At 41.5% G+C, this 21,751-nt stretch overlaps 1 protein-coding gene across 1 annotated transcript in view; it reads left to right on the top strand.

Annotated features, from left to right (window-relative positions):
- The window catches only part of LOC128019183 (gamma-aminobutyric acid receptor subunit delta), a 60,420-nt gene that overhangs the window by 22,634 nt on the left and 16,035 nt on the right, over positions 1 to 21,751 (top strand). Inside the window, exons 3-4 of the mRNA XM_052605275.1 lie at positions 7,357 to 7,424; positions 13,053 to 13,273. Of these exons, the coding sequence (XP_052461235.1) occupies positions 7,357 to 7,424; positions 13,053 to 13,273 (289 nt within the window). The remainder of the gene's footprint in view (positions 1 to 7,356; positions 7,425 to 13,052; positions 13,274 to 21,751) is intronic.

Here is a 21,751-nt window from a genome sequence, read left to right as displayed (position 1 = left end):
ACTTTCATAATGGGGGGTGCTTGCTAACAGGTTAAAGATATATGTCTTTAATATAGATTTAAACTGCAAGAGCGTGTCTGTCTCCCGAACAATGTTAGGTAGGTTACTCCAGAGTTTAGGCACTAAATAGGAAAAGGAGCTGCTGCCCGTAGGTGATTTTGATGTTCTAGGTATTCTAGTTTTGAGAATGCTGCAGACATGGAGGACTATACTGTAACAAGGGCTTGTTCAAATACTGAGGTGCTAAACCATTCAGGGCTTTATAAGTAATAAGCAAGATTTTAAAATCTATACAATGTTTTATAGGGAGCCAGTGTTGACAGAACCCGGCTAATATGTTCATACTACCTGGTTCTATTAAGAACTCTAGCTGCTAAATTTTGGACTAGCTGGAGTTTGTTTATTAAGCGTGCAGAAAAACCACCCAATAATGCATTACAATAATCTAACCGTGAGTTCATAAACGCATGAATTAACATTTCTGCATTTGACATTGAGGGCATAGACTGTAATTTAGATATATATTTGAGATGGAAAAATGCAGTTTTACAGATGCTAGAAACATGGCTTTCTAAGGATAGATTACAATCAAATAGCACACCTAGGCTCCTAACTGATGAAGAAAAATTGTCAGAGCAGCCATCAAGTATTAGACAATGTTCTAGGTTATTACATGCAGCGTTTTTAGGTCCTATAATTAACACCTGTTTTTTTTTCTGAATTTAGCAGTAAGAAATTACTCGTCATCTGTATGTTTCCCCAGACTATGAAGAAATATAGAGTTGAGTATCATCAACATAACAGTGAAAACTAACACTGTGTTTCCTGATGATATCTCCTAAGAGCAGGAGGTAACACGTGAAGAGTAACAGCCCTAGTACTGAGCCTTGAGGTACTCCATACTGCACTTGTGATCGATATGATACCTCTTTATTCACTGCTATGAATTGATGGCGGTCATATAAGTACGATTTAAACCATGCTAATGCACTTCCTTTAATGCCAACAAAGTTTTCTAGTTTATGCAAAAGAATGTTGTGGTCAAAAGTGATGAACGCAGCACTAAGATCCAATAGCACTAATAGAGAGAAACAACTACGATCAAATGATTAGGGCGGGTCATTTGTAACTCTAAGGAGAGCAGTCTCAGTACTATGATACGGTCTAAATCCTGACTGGAAATCCTCACAGATGCCATTTCATACATTTCTCCAAGAAGGAATATAATTTTAAGGTTACTACATTTTCTAGTATCTTGGACAGAAAAGGGAGGGACACACATCCTGAAATGCTGCATGTCACTCTCTTTGCTATCTTGCATATTGACTGATAAATTCATGCACTGGCACTACACACACACACACTTCCTGAAATGTTGTTGTCCTTTGTAAAATTAAATTCTTTTTCATCTTTTAAAAATAATTATGCATATGGAAGAATAGACATTGAATATTTGACTCATTCAAAGTGTATAATCTAAAAAGTGTTCAGTCAGTACAGTTTGTTACACTGATAAAATTGTAATGATGAGACAGAGACGTTCAGATCCAAGTGCATAACTTAAATGATGAGAATGTTCACACAGGCAACGATCAGTGACGGCGTCAGGTATGTAGGGATAACCAGAATCGATTACAGAAACAAGCAGATGTCGGGGGCAGGCAGCAGAGAATCAGAGTCGGCATAAACAATCCAAAGGTCCGGGGGCAGGCAGCAGAGAATCAGAGTCAGTATAAACAATAAAAAAGGTCAGGTACAGGAGAAACAAACACAAGGAAAACTCTCTGAAATGTCAGACTGGCTAAACAAGACTTTGCAGAGAGTGGGAGTGAGTGTGCTGCTTTTATGTGTGTGTAAATGAGGTGCAGGTGTGGCAAGGAAATTGGCTGAGGAATGATGTGCAGGTGTGGCAGGGTGATTGTGATGCAGTGACTCATGGGGAATGTAGTTCGGGTGTGGTGCAACAGATGAGAGTTGCTAGAGTCCGAGTGACATCTGGTGGTTGATGTGGAATTGTCCTGATTGGAGTGCCCTCTACTGAAGTTCATGGGCACTCAATCTAATGATCGTGACATAGCCGCCCCCCCCAAACCCCCCCCCCCCCCAAAGGAGCGACAATCTAGGAGGGCGGTGGAGCTGGGCAGAACAGGGGGAGGGATGGAGGGCCAGGTCCATGAGGAAGTGCAGTGGTCGAGGACCGGGGGAGAGCAGGCAGAACTGGGCCTAACATGGAGATCAGGAGCCTCTCCTGGACCTGACATGGGAAACAAGGACCCTTCCTGGGCCTGACAGGGGAAACAGGGACCCACCATGGGCTTAACTCGGGAACAGGGGTCCACCAAGGCAGAGCAGGTGGCATGGGAGCCCAGCAGAGCAGGCGGAGCTGGAGCCCACCAGGGTGGAGCAGACGACCACCACAGCTGAGAAGAGGGAACAAAAGCCCTCCAGGGCAGAGCAGACGACCACCACAGCTGAGAAGAGGGGACAGAAGCCCACCAGGGCGGAGCAGAAGACCACCACAGCCGAGATGATGGGACGGAAGCCCACCAGGGCGGACCAGACGACCACCATAGTTGAGCAGGCATGACAGAGGCCCACCAGGGCGGAGCAGAGGACCACCGCAGTGGAGTTGATGGCACAGGAAAGCAAGTCTAATCAGATGGGACTGAAACAGGGAACATAAACAGGTTAATAGCGCCCTCTGTGGCCGTGATGAGATGGTAGCTGGCCTCCATGGCCATGACAGGGCAGGCGGTGAGTTCATGGAGGACCTCCTCAGCCATGACCGGAACAAATGAGAGCTCATAGACGGCCTCCATGGCCGTGACAGAATAGGACGAGAGCTCTGGAAGTGCGGCTGAGATGTGACGAGGCTCTGGTAGATCCGTGGTGATTTGACTGGATTCATGAAGATCGACTGTGACTTGGTTCCTGAAGATCGACTGTGACTTGACTTGGTTCCTGAAGATCGACTGTGATTTGACTTAGTCCTTGAAGATCACCAGTGACTTGACTCTGTCCTTGAAGATCACCGGTGACGTGACTCTTTCCTTGAGGATCACCGGTTACGTGACTCTGTCCGTGAAGATCACCGGTGACTTGACTCTGTCCGTGAAGATCACCGGTCACTTGACTCTGTCCTTGAAGATCACCGGTGACTTGACTCTGTCCGTGAATATCACCAGTGACTTGACTCTGTCCGTGAAGATCACTGGTGACTTGACTCTGTACGTGAAGATCACCGGTGACTTGACTCTGTCCTTGACGATCACTGGTGACTTGACTTGACTCTGAAAGGTCAACGGTGACTAGCCCTGACTTTGGAAAGTCCATGGTGACTAGTCCTGACTCTGGAAGGTCAACGGTGACTAACCCTGACTCTGGATGGTCAGCGAAGACTTGGTTCCTGAAGATCGACTGTGATTTGACTTTGCTCATGAAGATTGTTGGGGACTTGACTGTGCTCTTGAGGATCGACTGTGACTTGACTTGGTTCCTGAAGATCGACTGTGATTTGACTTAGTCCTTGAAGATCACCAGTGACTTGACTCTGTCCTTGAAGATCACCGGTGACTTGACTCTGTCCTTGACGATCACCGGTGACTTGACTTGACTCTGAAAGGTCAACGGTGACTAGCCCTGACTTTGGAAAGTCCATGGTGACTAGTCCTGACTCTGAAAGGTCAACCGTTACTAACCCTGACTCTGGATGGTCAGCGAAGACTTGACCTGACTCTGGATGGTCAACGGTGACCTGATCAACGGTGACCTGACTAGACTCTGGGAAATCAACAGGGACCTGATCAATGGTGACCTGACTAGATTCTGATATCTAGCCTCATAGTTGTGCTGACAATATGCTGGGGGAATTTCAGCTGCTTCTCCAAATCCACAGTGAGCAGGCAGAACTGGGCCTAACATGGAGATCAGGAGCCTCTCCTGGACCTGACATGGGAAACAAGGACCCTTCCTGGGCCTGACAGGGGAAACAGGGACCCACCATGGGCTTAACTTGGGAACAGGGGTCCACCAAGGCAGAGCAGGTGGCATGGGAGCCCACCAGAGCGGAGCAGGCGGAGCTGGAGCCCACCAGGGTGGAGCAGACGACCACCACAGCTGAGAAGAGGGAACAAAAACCCTCCAGGGCGGAGCAGACGACCACCACAGCTGAGAAGAGGGGACAGAAGCCCACCAGGGCGGAGCAGAAGACCACCACAGCCAAGATGATGGGACGGAAGCCCACCAGGGCGGACCAGACGACCACCACAGCTGAGAAGAGGGAACAAAAGCCCTCCAGGGCAGAGCAGACGACCACCACAGCTGAGAAGAGGGGACAGAAGCCCACCAGGGCGGAGCAGAAGACCACCACAGCCAAGATGATGGGACGGAAGCCCACCAGGGCAGACCAGACGACCACCATAGTTGAGCAGGCATGACAGAGGCCCACCAGGGCGGAGCAGAGGACCACCACAGTGGAGTTGATGGCACAGGAAAGCAAGTCTAATCAGATGGGACTGAAACAGGGAACATAAGCAGGTTAATAGCGCCCTCTGTGGATGTGATGAGATGGTAGCTGGCCTCCATGGCCATGACAGGGCAGGCGGTGAGTTCATGGAGGACCTCCTTAGCCATGACCGGAACGAATGAGAGCTCATAGACGGCCTCCATGGCCGTGACAGAATAGGACGAGAGCTCTGGAAGTGCGGCTGAGATGTGACGAGGCTCTGGTAGATCCGTGGTGATTTGACTGGATTAATGAAGATCGACTGTGACTTGATTTGGTTCCTGAAGATCGACTGTGACTTCACTTGGTTCCTGAAGATTGACTGTGACTTGACTTGGTTCCTGAAGTTTGACTGTGACATGACTTTGCTCATGAAGATTGTTGGGGACTTGACTGTGCTCTTGAGGATCGACTGTGACTTGACTTGGTTCCTGAAGATCGACTGTGATTTGACTTTGCTCATGAAGATTGTTGGGGACTTGATTGTGCTTTTGAGGATCGACTGTGACTTGACTTGGTTCCTGAAGATCGACTGTGATTTGACTTAGTCCTTGAAGATCACCAGTGACTTGACTCTGTCCTTGAGGATCACCGGTGACGTGACTCTGTCCGTGAAGATCACCGGTGACTTGACTCTGTCCGTGAAGATCACCGGTGACTTGACTCTGTCCGTGAAGATCACCGGTGACTTGACTCTGTCCGTGAAGATCACCGGTGACTTGACTCTGTCCGTGAAGATCACCGGTGACTTGACTCTGTCCTTGACGATCACCGGTGACTTGACTTGACTCTGAAAGGTCAACGGTGACTAGCCCTGACTTTGGAACGTCCATGGTGACTAGTCCTGACTCTGGAAGGTCAACGGTTACTAACCCTGACTCTGGATGGTCAGCGAAGACTTGACCTGACTCTGGATGGTCAATGGTGACCTGATCAACGGTGACCTGACTAGACTCTGGGAAATCAACAGGGACCTGATCAATGGTGACCTGACTAGATTCTGATATCTGGCCTCATAGTTGTGCTGACAATATGCTGGGGGAATTTCAGCTGCTTCTCCAAATCCACAGTGAGTTTCCAGTCCTTGGCTGATGCCAGGATCCCTGCTGGTGCCTTTCTCCCTGCTTGTGGCTCTTCTCCTGCCCTAACAAATGTGATTGAGCAATTGGTGTTGCTCCCTCGGCCGCCTTTGCTGATCTCTTTGCTGATGGTGTCTGCAATAGATTTCAGCACCTGGTTGTATAGCCACTGGCCAAGCACTGTTGGGCAGGAACTCAGAATGTGCTCCAGCGTTCCACGAGCTGGGTACAATGTACAAGTTGGTGTGTCTGCTTTTCCCAGGGACGTCGTACACTGTCCGAATCAGGAAAGTTATGCGGTGCAGCTCGCTTTGCCAGAGCTCCATCGAGGTGACCTTACATTCTATGGCCTGCTCCCAGCTGGTCCAGGCCCCCTGTTGCCCCATTCCAGCTGCTCTACTCGTCCTTCCTTCCTCCACAGCAGCTCTGACCTCTTCTTGTATTGTGACTTGACTTGGTTCCTGAAGATCGACTGTGACTTGACTTGGTTCCTGAAGATTGACTGTGACTTGACTTGGTTCCTGAAGATCGATTGTGATTTGACTTTGCTCGTGAAGATTGTTGGGGACTTGACTGTGCTCTTGAGGATCGACTGTGACTTGACTTGGTTCCTGAAGATCGACTGTGATATGTCTTAGTCCTTGAAGATCACCAGTGACTTGACTCTGTCCTTGAAGATCACCGGTGACGTGACTCTCTACTTGAGGATCACCAGTGACCTGACTCTGTCCTTGAGGATCACCGGTGACGTGACTCTCTCCTTGAGGATCACCGGTGAATTGACTCTGTCCTTGAGGATCACCGGTGACGTGACTCTGTCCTTGAGGATCACCGGTGACGTGACTCTGTCCTTGAGGATCACCGGTGACTTGACTCTGTCCGTGAAGATCACCGGTGCCTTGACTCTGTCCGTGAAGATCACCGGTGACTTGACTCTGTCCGTGAAGTTCACCGGTGACTTGACTCTGTCCGTGAAGATCACCGGTGACTTGACTCTGTCCTTGAAACATTAGCTCCCACATCAGAGTACAGTTTGAGGAAACGATCCAAACCAAGCACCAGCTAAAAATTATACAAGTTATAGTGATAGCGATAAAAGTAAAGTGAATGAGGCCGAAAAGTGGCTCTTACATTTTTAGTCCTTTGACCCTTGCCCATGTTTATCAAGCATAAACCAGACTTCAAATGTTCTAAATTGCTTTGGGAACTTCTTCATAATTTTCACAATGTGGCACATTCATGTCATATTCTTGTGGATTGTGCTCTTACATATGGTGCGGTATCTGGAGTCCTTTATTGACCCAGTTCCCCTATTGCTGCTTCTCTCTTCTCACACTGTTCTGTCCAATAAAATAAAAAGGCTAATATATAATGAAATATATTCGTAATTAATAAAAAAAAATTATACAGTCCCATTCATAGCTTTTTCTGTCATATGATTTACAACAAATCCAAGGCATTCAAAGGCTTTTTTTGTGATTATACACCCCATTATTTTATAAACATACAGTACCATTCTACAAAAAGAACACTAGTGGATGTGACGTTTTACTAATGGTGTCCAGGGATTGAATTTGATTACATTTTAAATATATATATATATATATATATATATATATATATATATATATATATATATATATATATATATATATATATATATATATATATATATATACTAATTAGATAAAATCTTAAATATTAGGGTTTTTTGTTGTTTTTATCTTTTGGAAGTCAGATCATTAATTTTCCTTTTCTCACATGTCTCCACAGGACCTCCTGTGAATGTTGCCATGGCCATTGAAGTTGCCAGTATTGACCATATCTCAGAAGCCAACATGGTAATGTTTTGTATATCACCCTTTTTCACATATATAATATATTTGCTTTGTTTTGTTGTTGTTCTGAAAAAAAAGAAAAGAAAAAGTTTTGAATGTGCTAAACTTCTTTTGAAAGTTTTACTTTCCAAATGGAGTGGATTCAGTTCCAGAATAATAAATAAAATAAACAGTAGGAGTAAATCTGTCAATTCATGATTTACTAAAACATCTAGTAACAAATAATAAAAAAAAAAATCACTGGATACATAATAAGCAACAAAACATTTCAGTTTTCATTTAAACACCATTCTCTCTTGTAAAAACACGGGAAATAATAAATATACTATATATCAAGACTACTTAATTTTCCACATATTATGCTTGTCAGAGATTTGTCATTTATTTGTATGTGCTAATAATAATAATAATTCCTTACATTTATATAGCACTTTTCTAAGCACTCAAAGAACTTTACATTGTCAGGGGGTATCTCCACATCCAGCACCACTGTAGTCCAGTGATTTTTAATAAAGTGTTATTTGAAGAAGTAGGGATGAGTAAACCCTTGTGCAATATAATTAAAATGTCAAATTATTTTTATCACCTCTTATCAGTTATTTATACCTTAAGTTGACGAGTACAGTTTCCCTTTCAAGGGAACTTTGTATTGCATCCTCTAGGGGTTGCAATGAGGAAACACCTCATCGTGACCCGTTTCTGAAGCATACATACGAAAACACCAACAACATGTTGGCCAGCAACAGCACATGACGCCACTATTTGTGCGACTATAGATTAAAAAAGAAATGGGAGAACACGTTATTCTCTTTTTTGTCTTTGTTGACTGTTTTGTTTGAAGCATGCAGTTCACCCTTTGAGGGAGTTGGATGCACTCTGCATTCATTGCTTATGTCTTGTGAGGGATAATCATGAATTTAATGCACTCGTCTTACGAGGAGATGGCCTGTGCTTATTGTGATGCATTCACGGGACTTCTGAGGGGGATGTGAGTATTTACCAGACTTTGTAGATATCGTTTGCATGATTGCACTCCTCTTGTGGTAATAGCTATGCATTTGTGGCAATAGTTTAATTTGTGCTTGATTTCTGAGGTAATTTAGTGGTTGGGATGGAGAGTGTTTAGCTGTGGGAGCTGAATGCATGCTGTGTGTTGCATTGGACAGATGATTTATATCATGTACTTCTCAGATTAAGCTGCACTCCATCTTAAAAAAACAAAACAATCCATTATTGTCCCGTATCCACAGATTCCAGCATACTAGTTATGCCAACATTCGAAAGGAGAGAATGGCTATGAGAAGATGAAAAGATGCTGGCCTGCTTTCTGTCCATGTGGGAGACATCTCTTAAAACTCCCTCCTTGCCATCTAAGCACCTTAAGGATACATTTCGCTTAAAAGGCAGGGCATACGCGGTTTAGTACATGCTTTAGGTCAAGCCCCCTCTCAATTGAGAACTGGGTGTGTTGCTCCCTTAGCTAGCTAACTTACCGCTAGCCATTCCAGCATTTTACCATAGATCGAGTTAAGGACTTCTCAATGTATTGTTGGTGGGCTGCACCATTTCTATCTATGGGCTGCTCCTTCAGAGTGCCACAAGGGCCCCCTAGAACGGTTCTTAAAATCCATGTTATGGTATGTGTGCACGTGAAGGCTTTTTGGACTTTCTAAAATCCACACTGTGGTAAGTTTGCATGCTAGTACTTTGCATTATTTTCTAAAATCCTGTTATGATAAGGGGTAAGTGCAGTAGCTTCATTACCTTTCTTGGGTTGGTTACAGCCCCTGGAACCTTGGGAAGTTTGGGGTATGCAGCCTAGGCCTTTGGCCGTAGGGGATAATATCACTGACATTATGTAACCATGATTCCCTTAGTAGTGAACGAGACACTGCATCCTCTAGGTTTTTTGCCATGCTTTGTACGCAAGCGTCAGTCGACGAAGTGGATGAATGTTCTTCTGGTGCCAACTTATACTATAGTCGCACTGGTAGTGACATCATGAGCTGTCTCCGGCAGAGGAAGTATAAGCGTGGGAAAAGAGCAGGAGTCTGTGCTGGGCTAAAAAAAAAACCCAAGCCGGCCGTCTCTCCTGTCTGTCATGCTCTCCAATGTCTGCTCACTGGACAATAAATTGGACTACATTCAGCTTCAACTAAGTATACGGAGGGATTTCAGAGGCAGATTAGAACCTGGCCGGCAGGAACCATTACTGCTCTCTTGGACTGCTTTAAGCTGACTATGTGGCGCATATTCACATAGCCTGCAACAACTTGCAACTCCATCAACTTGGAGGAATTTACGGTATCGATGACCAGCTCCATCAGTAAATGCATTGATGACATCACAGACTCCAAGACAGTCACTACACACTCCAACCAGAAGGCATGGATGACTGCAGATATGTGTGCACTGCTGAAGTCCCGTGACTCTGCTTTCAGAATGGGTGATAAGGCAGCACTAAGAGAAGCAAGGGCCAAACTTTCTCAGGCAATCCCAGAAGCAAAGCATGCACACTCCCAGAGTTGGTCCGATTGATTGTGCTATCTATTTTCGAACTAAAAGTGACAGCCCCAGAATGGGGTAGGATTAAGTGATCTAGAACAGTGGTCTCACTCCAGTCCTTGCACCCCCCACCCACTCTGAATATTTTATGTTTCTCTTATCACGTCAGACACTTGTTCTATTTGAACATAAGTGCCCTGTACATCACTGGATCAAGTGGACATCACTGGATATTCACTATGATTCCTGTTCTAAGCGAGCATGTATTCCATTCAAAGGGCATTGAAGTGTGCAAGGCGAGAATTTATATTGTCTTTATTTACAGGGGTATATTATGTCACACTTGTCTATTAAGTTTCGTCTGTGTGTGAAGACACCGCAGTGCAGCGCAAATCCATGAATTCATGTTCCGAAGTAAACGGATTTCCCCTTGACAATGTGTAGGGACCATGCCAATCGGAACACAACTCATTCACGTAACTTTTCTAAAGAGCTGGTTATCTGAATCAGGTGTGTAAGATAAGAGAAATATGAAGCAAATAGGCAGAGAAGGGAGGTGCAAGGACTGGAATTGAAAACCGCTGATCTAGAATATGTCCATGCATTAATATGTATAGTGTTAACATATTTAGGGAACACTATAGTCAGATCTAAAATGTTAAACGTATACAGTAAATCTGATCCTTTAACCCTGCTACTTATTTTGCACTGATTGAGTTATAATGATTTAATGAACATATGGCTTTGCTGTCAAAGTCTTTAAAATACTTTTAAAATACTTTATAATTTAATTAAATTTACAATTTAATTAAAATTAAATTAATTTTAATTAAATTCATTTTCATTAATAAAATTAAAAAACATCAGTGCACAATTTTCTACAACACAATCAGTCAAGCTCATATCACCAACAAACATACACTCATTTACATCCTTCTCTTCACTCTCTGAGGCAGAAGTCTCCAAACTCATCCTTTCTAATCATCCTACTACTTGACAACTTGATCCCATTTCATCTCATCTCCTTGAAGCCATTTCTCCTGTAGTTGTACCTGCACTCACTCACATCATTAACACATCCCTCCACACTGATGTTTTTCCTTCATCATTTAGACAGGCATGTATAACTCCACTACTTAAGAAACCCAACCTCAGCCTATCTCAGAGAACTACAGACCAGTTTCCCTTCTTCCTTTCATTGCTAAAACACTTGAACAAGCTGTGTTCAACCAAGTCTCTGCATTTCTCACACAGAACAACCTCCTTGACAGCAACCAATCTGGCTCCAGAAGTGGACATTCAACTGAGACTGCCTTGCTTTCAGTTGTTGAAGCCCTAAGACTGGCAAGAGCGGAATCCATATCTTCAGTACTTATCCTTTTGATCTGTCCGCTGCTTTTGACACGGTTAACCACCAGATCCTCCTATCAACGTTACTGGCAAATGGCATCTCAGGAACCACACTTCAGTGGTTTGAGTCTTACCTATCAGATAGGTCATTCAAAGTATCTTGGAGAGGTGAGGTGTCCAAGTCACAACATCTAACTACTGGGGTGCCTCAGGGCTCAGTTCTTGACCTCTTCTTTTCTCTGTCTACAAGGCATCATTAGGTTCTGTCATTCAGAAACATAGCTTTTCATACCACTTCTATGCTGATGACATTCAGCTCTACCTCTCATTCCATCCTGATGATCCGACGGTAGCTATTTGCATCTCAGCTTGTCTAACAGACATTTCTTGCTGGATGATGGAGCATCACCTTCAACTCAACCTTGCCAAGACAGAACTGCTTGTGGTTCCAGCAAACTCATCCTTTCATCACAATTTCACCATCAAGTTAGGCACATCAACCATAACTCCTTCAAAAACAGCAAGAAGCCTTGGAGTTATGATTGATGATCAGCTGATTTTCTCAGACCACATTGCTAAAACTGTCCAAACCTGCAGATTTGCTTTATTCAACATCAAAAAGATCAGACCCTTTCTTTCGGATCATGCTGCACAACTCCTTGTTCAAGCTCTTGTTCTGTGGCTGGACTATTGCAATGCTCTCTTGGCAGGTCTTCCAGCCAGTTCTATCAAACCTTTACAATTAATCCAGAATTCGGCAGCAAGATTCATTTTTAATGAGCCACAAAGAATAAACGTCACACCTCTGTTTATCAATTTGCACTGGCTACCAATAGCTGCTCGCATAAAATACAAGGCATTGATGTTTGCCTACAAAACTACCACTGGCTCTGCACCCATTTACCTTAATTTATTACTTCAGACTTATGTGACCTCTAGAAGCTTGCGTTCTGCAAGTGAACATTGATTGATTGTGCCATCCCAAAGAAGTACAAAGTCACACTTTTATGGTCTTTTAAATTAAATGTCCCCTCCTGGTGGAATGACCTCCCCAACTCAATCCAAGCAGCTGAGAGTCCGAGCAGCTGAGAGCCATCTTCAAGAATTGGCTTAAAACACATCTCTTCCATCTTTATTTGACTCTCTAACTTTAGCACTCACTATACTAATTCTATTCTTTAAAAAAATATAAAGCAAAGAAATCTGTAACTCAAACTTTTTAGCACTACCACATTTGCACTCATGTTTCTGCATGTAACTTTTGAACTTGCCTCATGCCGAGGTGAGTCAAGCTCCTTGTGGAAGGTTTTTGTTTGTTGGTTGGTTTGTTTGTTTTGTCAATGTATTTTCAGACCATACCAGCAACAGTTTTCAATTCTGTGTTACTAGACCAAATGGTTATTATTTGATTTATTAACCAATTTGATGGCATTATATGAAACTGAATCTAAAGCTACCACCAAACTTTGTGTGTGCCCTTGTTACTCCACACACCACATCACATTGATTTTGTCACAACACCACCTATTTGTCAAAAGTAATAAATATTATCTATATTAATTATTAAATTTACCACTGGAAGAACAAGAACACCCCATTTTGATGGTAAAAACCAATGTAATGCATAGCCTTTGATGGCTTATTGCTTGATTTAACGCAGTGTTTTAAAGTAAATGTATCTGTAACTATACAATAAACAATAAACAATACAATAAACAACAAGTCCAAGGAATGTTACTAAACAACTTTTTTGTTTGCGTGCATTTGTTTTGATAGGAATACACCATGACCGTGTTTCTGCGGCAGAGTTGGAGAGATGACCGTCTGTCCTTCAACCATACAAACAAAACTCTAGGCCTGGACAGCCGCTTTGTGGACAAACTCTGGTTACCAGACACATTCATTGTTAATGCCAAATCAGCCTGGTTTCATGATGTTACTGTGGAGAACAAACTCATACGCCTCCAGCCTGATGGAGTCATTCTCTACAGTAGTCGGTACGTGGGTATGCTTAGTAGTAGTGCATTTTAAACTAGCTTGTAATTTTGTATTGGCAATAATGCAAAAGGGCTTCGGGGAGCACAGTAAATCTGGAATGTTGACATCACAATAAAGGAAAGAACATTTAAGTTTAAAAAATCAAATAATCATATTTATAAATAGAGACAGTCATTATAACAAAATAAACATAAAGTGGCCTGTTCTTTATTTTATTACAAATAAAGCTGCCTATCAACCTTAATGAACACCATCTACTCAGGCCTGGATTAAGAATTCAGTGGCCCGTGGGCCTCATAAGTACGATTTAAACCATGTTAATGCTCTTCCATTAATGCCAACAAAGTGTTCAAGTCTATGCAAAAGAATGTTGTGGTCAATAGTGTCAAACGCAGCACTAAGATCCAATAGAACTAATAGAGAGATACAACCACGATCAGATGATAAGAGCAGGTCATTTTTAACTCTAAGGAGAGCAGTCTCAGTACTATGATACGGTCTAAATCCTGACTGGAAATCCTCACAGATACCATTTTTCTCTTAGAAGGAATGTAATTGTGAGGATACTACCTTTTCTAGTATCTTGGACAGAAAAAGAAGATTCTAGATTGGTCTATAATTAACTAGTTCTTTGGGGTCAAGTTGTGGTTTTTTGATGAGAGGCTTAATAACAGCCAGTTTGAAGGTTTTGGGGAAATATCTTAAAGGGGGGGTGAAATGCTCGTTTTCACGAGTACCTATAGAGTAGTACTGCATCCTTCATAACTCCAAAAAGTCTTTAGTTTTATTATATTCATAAGAGAAAGATAGTCTGTACCGATTTTTCCCGGGAAAAACACGACCGGCAGGAGGCGTGGCATGTGGGCGGAGCTAAATAATCACGAGCGCAAGTAAGCTTTTGCGTTGAGAGCGTTTGGAAGCTCTGACATTACCGTGAGGAAAAAAACATCCAAAACAAACCATGGCTAACAGTCAGATTCAGCATATATTTATGATCCAGAATCAGATCCAGAGGCTAAAATTTAACAAGAGCAGCATCAGCAACAACGTCTCTATGTGGTATGTACTGAAACTGTATATATTTGCTTAGCGGTTTTGGAAAATGACTAAGTTCCACTTTATGTCGTCTTTTTTTTTTTGTTTTTTTTTTTTAAGCTGTACAATGTGGAAAGTGCAGTTTGATGACAACATCGCATGTAGTTTACTTGATGTGCTTACGCGCCGATAGCTAAGTTAACAACACAGAGATATTTGAAGCAGTTTTACTCACCGCATGCGGTTCCAACACACGATCGTGACCCTTTTTCGTTGGGACTGCATTATCCTTAAGAAATAAACAATGTGCAAATCCGGCGTCAAACTGGGCATTGTTTGTAAAACAAGCATCTTCGAAATGCAGGGAACAAACAAAAACACTTGCACAACTCCTTTGATGCTCTGTAAAAATAAACTACATCCACTGGTCCCTTAATGCTGTTTTTTTTGTGGTAATCTGTGCAGGGTTGTCTTGCCCTGGCAACGAGGGTAATTCACGCTCTGATCAGTGAATGTCTGTGCTCTCAGTGCTCTGCTATATGGGAGCGCGTGCTCTTCCGGCAGAAGTGCCCTTAGGACCATATAAGGAAATTCCGCTCCATCTAACGTCACACAGAGCCATACTCGAAAAAAACGTTCAGAAACTTGTGACAAACCGGAAGGAACGTACAACTTAATTTTTGAAACTTTGTCCATGTTTAGCATGGGAATCCAACTCTTTAACAGTGTAAAAAACTCAGTATGCATGAAATAGCATTTCACCCCCCCTTTAATGACAATTTAACGAAAAATAAAGCCTCAACAAGTGTTAACATTTCCCAACATCACAGCAGTAATGACTTTATGTACTACTTTGATCTGATTCAGTCAGGAGTGACGCTGGCGCATGTTGGCTGCCGCTTCTCCGCTCGGCTCTGTTTTAATGTTTATTTATCTTAATGCTTCTTAATCAGTATTAATTTTATTACTGCAAGTTCATTCATCCTCTCAGTCATCTCATACTGAATTTACAATGGATAACGTATGAATGAATAATCAAAGTGGATATCTGTCCTGGGAATCTCACGTAGGACAAACACCAGAACAAACAACAAGTGCCCAACTCAACCGTGGCCTTCGAGCAGATCAACAACTCTGATCGCGAAGAAATCTTAGAACTTAATGTTACATACTTGCTGAACTTGACTGGAATTGAGACGCCCGGCTTCTGGGACAAAGTTAGCGCTAGCTTGTGCTAGCGCAACACGCCTGGATAATGCCACTGTTGTGCTCCGCTGTCGACTCTCGCCCACTGAACAACCTCCTCCGTCCGGACAACATCAACATCCTTCAAGAATCTGGACTACCTCACCGTCCTTTGCATAGAGGCTCTGGTCGTATGTTCAATTATAACTTTTCAACTTCAAACTCTATTCCATCCATCTGGTCTTATTCGCGCATTCCAACTTCCTCACTACTTCACCATATCAAACGCCACGCGCTCCTATCGAATCTCCGCTCCCTTCCTCTGTCCTCCCAACCCATCACAAAGCAACGTCACCTGAAACTGGCTTTGCTTAACACTCGCTCACTTAACAATAAAAGTCTAATATTAAACGAATTCATAACTGACAATAACTTGGATTTCCTCTGTATCACTAAAACCTGGCATAAACCTCTGGACTATTTCTCACTCAATGAAACCACACCCACAGGATACACATATATGGACAAACCCCAACCTGAGGGGCGTGGAGGTGGTGTCGCTGCAGTGTACAGAAAGGACATTAAAACATCCATCATTTCCATCCCTGCTGTTCAGTCCTATGAACACATCACTTTCAAACTTTCTGGTCCCACTCTGGTCACTGCCATAATCTATCGCCCCCCCAAACCAAATCCTTCCTTTCTAGCTGATTTATCTGATTTTTTGACTCAGCTATCTGCCATTTCACCTTCTGTTCTGCTTTTGGGAGATTTTAATTTTCATATCAATACTAACTGCAAATCTGCCATTGAATTCCTGGAAATGCTACACTGCTTCAACTTCACTCAACATGTTAACTTTCCTACTCATAGCCGGGGTCATATCCTGGATCTGGTTTGCTCTACTGGTCTTACCATATCTCACCTCTCCAGACTTAACCTCAACATCTCCGATCATCTGGTAATCACCATGAACATCGATCTCCCAATTAAGACCACTAAAATAAACGGTCAATCTCCTTCAGAAATCTTAAATCCATTTCTACTTCTGCTCTTTTAGCCTCTCTTGTTAGCAAAATATCCTCCATGCCCCCACTGCAGACTGATAACACCTCCGATCTCACTGACTACTACAATGAAACACTCTCCATCTGTCTCGATCAGTTGGCTCCTATTAAAACCAAAACTGTTTCATTCACTCACTCTGCTCCCTGGTACACCCCGGATCTGCGCAAAATGAAATCGCGAAAGCGTCAGTTTGAAAGGCTTCATAGGAAAACCAATTTATCTGTTCATCTACAAGCATATACAGATTACCTCGAGCAGTATAAAGAAGCTCTCAAGACTGCCCGATCCACTTACTATTCACACCTCATACACTCTGGTTCCTCCAACCCCAAGGCTCTTTTCTCAACTGTAAATAAACTTCTCAAACCCAGTGATACTACCACCAACTCTTTCACAACTGAAAAATGCAACTCTTTTCTTTCATTTTTTCAGACCAAAATTGACACCATTTATAACAACCTTTCCTCTTCCTCTGTCAATACTGTCTGTACTCCCATCCTATCACTTGCTCCTGCCCCCTTCACTTTTCTGTCCCTGTCTCAGTTCTCACCTGTGTCGGCAGGGGAGCTGTCCAAAATCATAACTGGAATGAAAACATCTACTTGTGTCCTGGACCCCATCCCATCATATCTTATCAAGAACTGTCTACCAGCTATTTCCTCACTCATTACTGGAATCATTAACTCCTCTCTCAGCACTGGCTCAATTCCCCCTTCACTCAAACTGGCTGCTGTTACTCCCATTCTTAAAAAACCTGGACTAAACCCCGACATCATGTCAAACTTTCGGCCCATCTCCAATCTCCCTTTTCTGTCAAAGATACTGGAACGCACTGTTGCCAAACAACTCAAAACCCACCTCTGCTCAAATGACCTGTTCGAACCTTTTCAATCTGGCTTTCGTTCACAACACAGCACTGAAACAGCCCTCCTTAAAGTCACCAATGACATCCTCCTCTCTGCTGATGCTGGTCATCTCACTATTCTCATCCTCCTGGATCTCACAGCAGCTTTTGACACTATAAACCACTCCATTCTTCTTTCCCGCCTCAAATCTTCCCTCAACATCACTGGCACCGCCCTTTCCTGGCTCAAATCGTATTTCACCGACAGACAACAGTTCATTCACATTAACAACTGTACCTCCTCCACTGCTCCGCTGTCCTAAGGTGTCCCCCAGGGTTTGGTGCTTGGCCTTCTCCTTTTCATATTATATCTGCTTCCCCTTGGCAACATCATTCGCCACCATGGTCTAAACTTTCACTGTTACGCCGATGATGTTCAGCTTTACATCTCTACTAAATCCATTACCTCCGTTACCCACTCCACTATCTCCAACTGCCTCATTGACATTAAATCCTGGATGCACACTAATTTCCTTCAACTTAACTGTGAAAAAACAGACATGATCATCATCGGTCCCAAATCTATCACCAAGGCCACTCACAGTTTCTCTCTCACTGTCGACAACTCCACCCTGTTTCCATCCCTTCACAGTCGCAACCTCGGAGTCATCTTTGACAATAACTTCTCCTTTAATCCGCACATAAAACAAATCACCAGAACTGCCTTTTTTCATTTAAAAAACATTGCCCGACTCCGTCCTTCACTCTCGTTCTCAGCTGCTGAAACCCTCATCCACGCCTTCATCACCTCCAGAATCGACTACTGTAACAGCATCCTGTATGGCACAACATTGAAAAGCTTAAACAAACTTCAATACATTCAGAACTCTGCTGCTCGTCTGTTTACCCACACTTGCACCCGCGACCACATCACTCCAGTCCTTAAGAACCTTCATTGGCTCCCGGTGCCACAACGAATTCAATTCAAAATCCTTCTCCTCACTCATAAAGCCCTCTATAACCAGGCCCCTTCCTACCTCACTGACCTGCTCCACCGCCACAACCCATCTCGTTGCCTCTGCTCTTCTAATGCAAACTTCTTGACTCTACCTCCCAGGACCAAGCACCATAATATACTAGTCAATAATTACAGAGTAAGACAGAATACAATCAAAATGTAACAATTTATTAACAGTCAGGTAGATATGTATTTTGCCAATTACATATCCAATTGAAACACATCAAATCATATCAATACAAAACATCAAATTTTCAAAGATTAATCTAAAAGTAAAATATGCATACCTGACCTTAGAAAATACATAGTATGAAGTGAAGAGACACACAACACACTACGGGCTTTCTGGCTACAGAAATTGCCCTGATCCTTTTGCTGCAATCCTTTAAATACCTCAGACCAAGACAAACATCCCCCGAGATGAAGACAGAAACTAACAATTGGAATTTGATTCGGTCAGGTCCCAGACCAGGGTAGTTTACACCTCAATGGGAACAGAAGGTAAGAGCAATAGATCACTAGAATCTGTAAAGGGTCTACTTTCTTTCAATATACAGACATAATAACAATAAAACTTTGTGCATTTATAAAATAAAGATAACAAACAAGGTGTACTGTCTGCAGCCTTTGTCTGCGGTGATCTTCATTTACATTACATACATTAAAATGAACTGTAAATCAGTGAACACTCAATGAAGAGACATGAGAAATATATATAGAGAAAGCTTGACATGTACTTTTAAACTAAACAAGTACTGCCGAAAACGGTAACACTTTATAATAACTGCACACTATTAATTATTAATTAAGCATTAGTAAACAGATAATTCATAATTTATAAAGCATTAATAGACAGTAATAATCAGTTTATAAATACAGATATAAATGCTTTATTCTTGATTTAAAAGCATATCTATAATGTGTAATTTCATACTTTATTCATGATCAATTTATCATTTCTCAATGAAGTATAGCATTATTTACAAACCAGTTATTTAGGAGTTGCCAGTGATTCATAAGATCAAAAGAAATGTAGTAAATTCAGGTAGTTATAAAGCATTTAGTAGTGGTCAGTTAACTATTTATGTGAGCTCATCTAAAGTGGGGACTAGTTATGCCTTGTAAAGCATTTATAAAGGATATTTAAAGGCTCAGTTATCTTCTAAACAAAAAACAGAAACAAACACAGCACAGTGATACAGAACATAGAAATATTAACAGCCTTTAAATCTCATTTGTAAAAGCTTTACAAGGCATAAATAGTCTTCACTTTAGATGATCTCACAAAAATAGTTAACTAACAACTACATATGTTTTATAACTACCTGAATTAACCCTCAATTACAGTAGAAATACATGTTAATAAACCATTTATTAACACTATAAGTAACTATTACTATATGTCTGAATAAAAATATGGGTATTTTACAGTCCTGTCCCCCATGTACATACTATGTACTTATTATAGTAATTACAATAACTATGTAATCACTAGGTACTAACCCTGAACCTAACCCTAACCCATGTAGTTACCTTGTATTACCTGAACTTTCTTAGATACACTGTAAGTACACTATAACTACATGTAAGTACACGTACTGTAAAATTAAGTGCAACCAAAATATGTATGAATGCACATTTAAATAGTTTATTAATCAATTACTTAGGTCCCACTTTATATTAGGTGGCCTTAACTACTATGTACTTACATAAAAAATAAGTACAATGTACTTATTGTGTTCATATTGTATTGTAAAACGCTTTTGCTGCTATTGAGGTGGGATAGGGGTAAGGTTAGGGAGAGGGTTGGAGGTATGGGTAAGTTTAATGGTGGGTTAAGGTGTAAAGTATGGGTCAACAGTGTAATTATAAATGTAATTACAGAAATTAAATACAGATGTAATTACATGTCGTTTTTTTTTAAAATTTAAGTACAATGTAAAAACATGTATGTACACAATAAGTACATTGTACTAAAGTATTAATTAAAATGTAAGTACATAGTAGTTAAGGCCACTTAATATAAAGTGGGTCCACTTACAATTTCTAAGTGATCTTATGAACCACTGACAACTTCTTAATAACTGGTGTGTAAGTAATGCTATACTTAATTTAGAAATGATAAATTGATCATTAATAAAGTATGAAAAAACAATTATTAAATACATTATAGATATGCTATAATAGATAGATATTTTAAATCAGGTATAAAGCATTTATATCTGTATTTATAAACTGCTTATAAATGTCTATTAATGCTTTATAAACAATGAATTAACTTTTTCCTAATGCTTAACTAATGATTAATAGCATGCAGTTATTATAAAGTGTTACCCAAGTTTTTTATTTTACTGTTTGCTTTGCGATGAGAGGAATGAGACATAATTCACTCCAAATGACGTTATGTGGATTACCTCAGGATTTGAGATTTGGATTTCTTCAGAAAAAAAAAGAACGAAGAGCTTTATTCAGCAGAGATCATAAACATGAGTAACTCTCATGTGTGTATATATATATATATATATATATATATATATATATATATATGCTTGTACTAGTTTTCACATAACGTGTAAACATTTTACTAGTTAGACTTTTTCCAAACTATAATTCCTGACTAAATGTATAATGAAGTGAAACATTATTAACTCTTCACTCTCAGTCAGAAACCTGACTGAAAGGCTCATTATGCAGCTCATTATGCAGGCCTTTGTCTTCTCAGGTGTAAATCCCAATGATATTCATGATAGTTGACACCTACGCGCACATGACTTTTACAAACAAAAAGTGTCTTAGAAAATTTAAATCAACATATTTTTTGATGTGAGTGAGTTAACAAGATGATTTTCACATCATTTAGAAATAAAAATTTTAGGCTACAATCTCCAGTTCTCAAAAATCCCGGGAACCATTGTTCTGTATGTTTTTTATGGCCTTATTCAAGTGATTTACATTTTTAGTTTTCAACTATCCACGCATAACATTTTTTTTTCTCAAAAACACAATCATGTACATACATGCTGCTCACATATTATTACAGCGAAGTTTGTGCTGATTACAGTGATATTAGACTTTAGCCATTTAGATGTGTATAAGCAACTGAAAAAAAAAAAACACAAATGTCAGGGCATGACAAAACTTCTCCAGGCCCCAAAAATACCCTTAGACCTCAGAGGGTTAAGACTGCTCCCCAGCTCGTGAGGGAAGCGTCTGTCGTTAGCATCTTGGGATGATAACACGGACCTAGAGTGGGACCGAAAGTCAGAAACCGGGGTCTGAACCACATAGATAGGGTATGAAGTCCCTGGCATGTAACCCTTATGTGCC

Source organism: Carassius gibelio, chromosome A8 (assembly GCF_023724105.1).
Source record: "Carassius gibelio isolate Cgi1373 ecotype wild population from Czech Republic chromosome A8, carGib1.2-hapl.c, whole genome shotgun sequence".
In the NCBI taxonomy this organism is placed as follows: domain Eukaryota; kingdom Metazoa; phylum Chordata; class Actinopteri; order Cypriniformes; family Cyprinidae; genus Carassius; species Carassius gibelio.
Note: the sequence above shows the minus strand (reverse complement) of the source record. Positions and strands in the feature narration are given on the sequence as shown.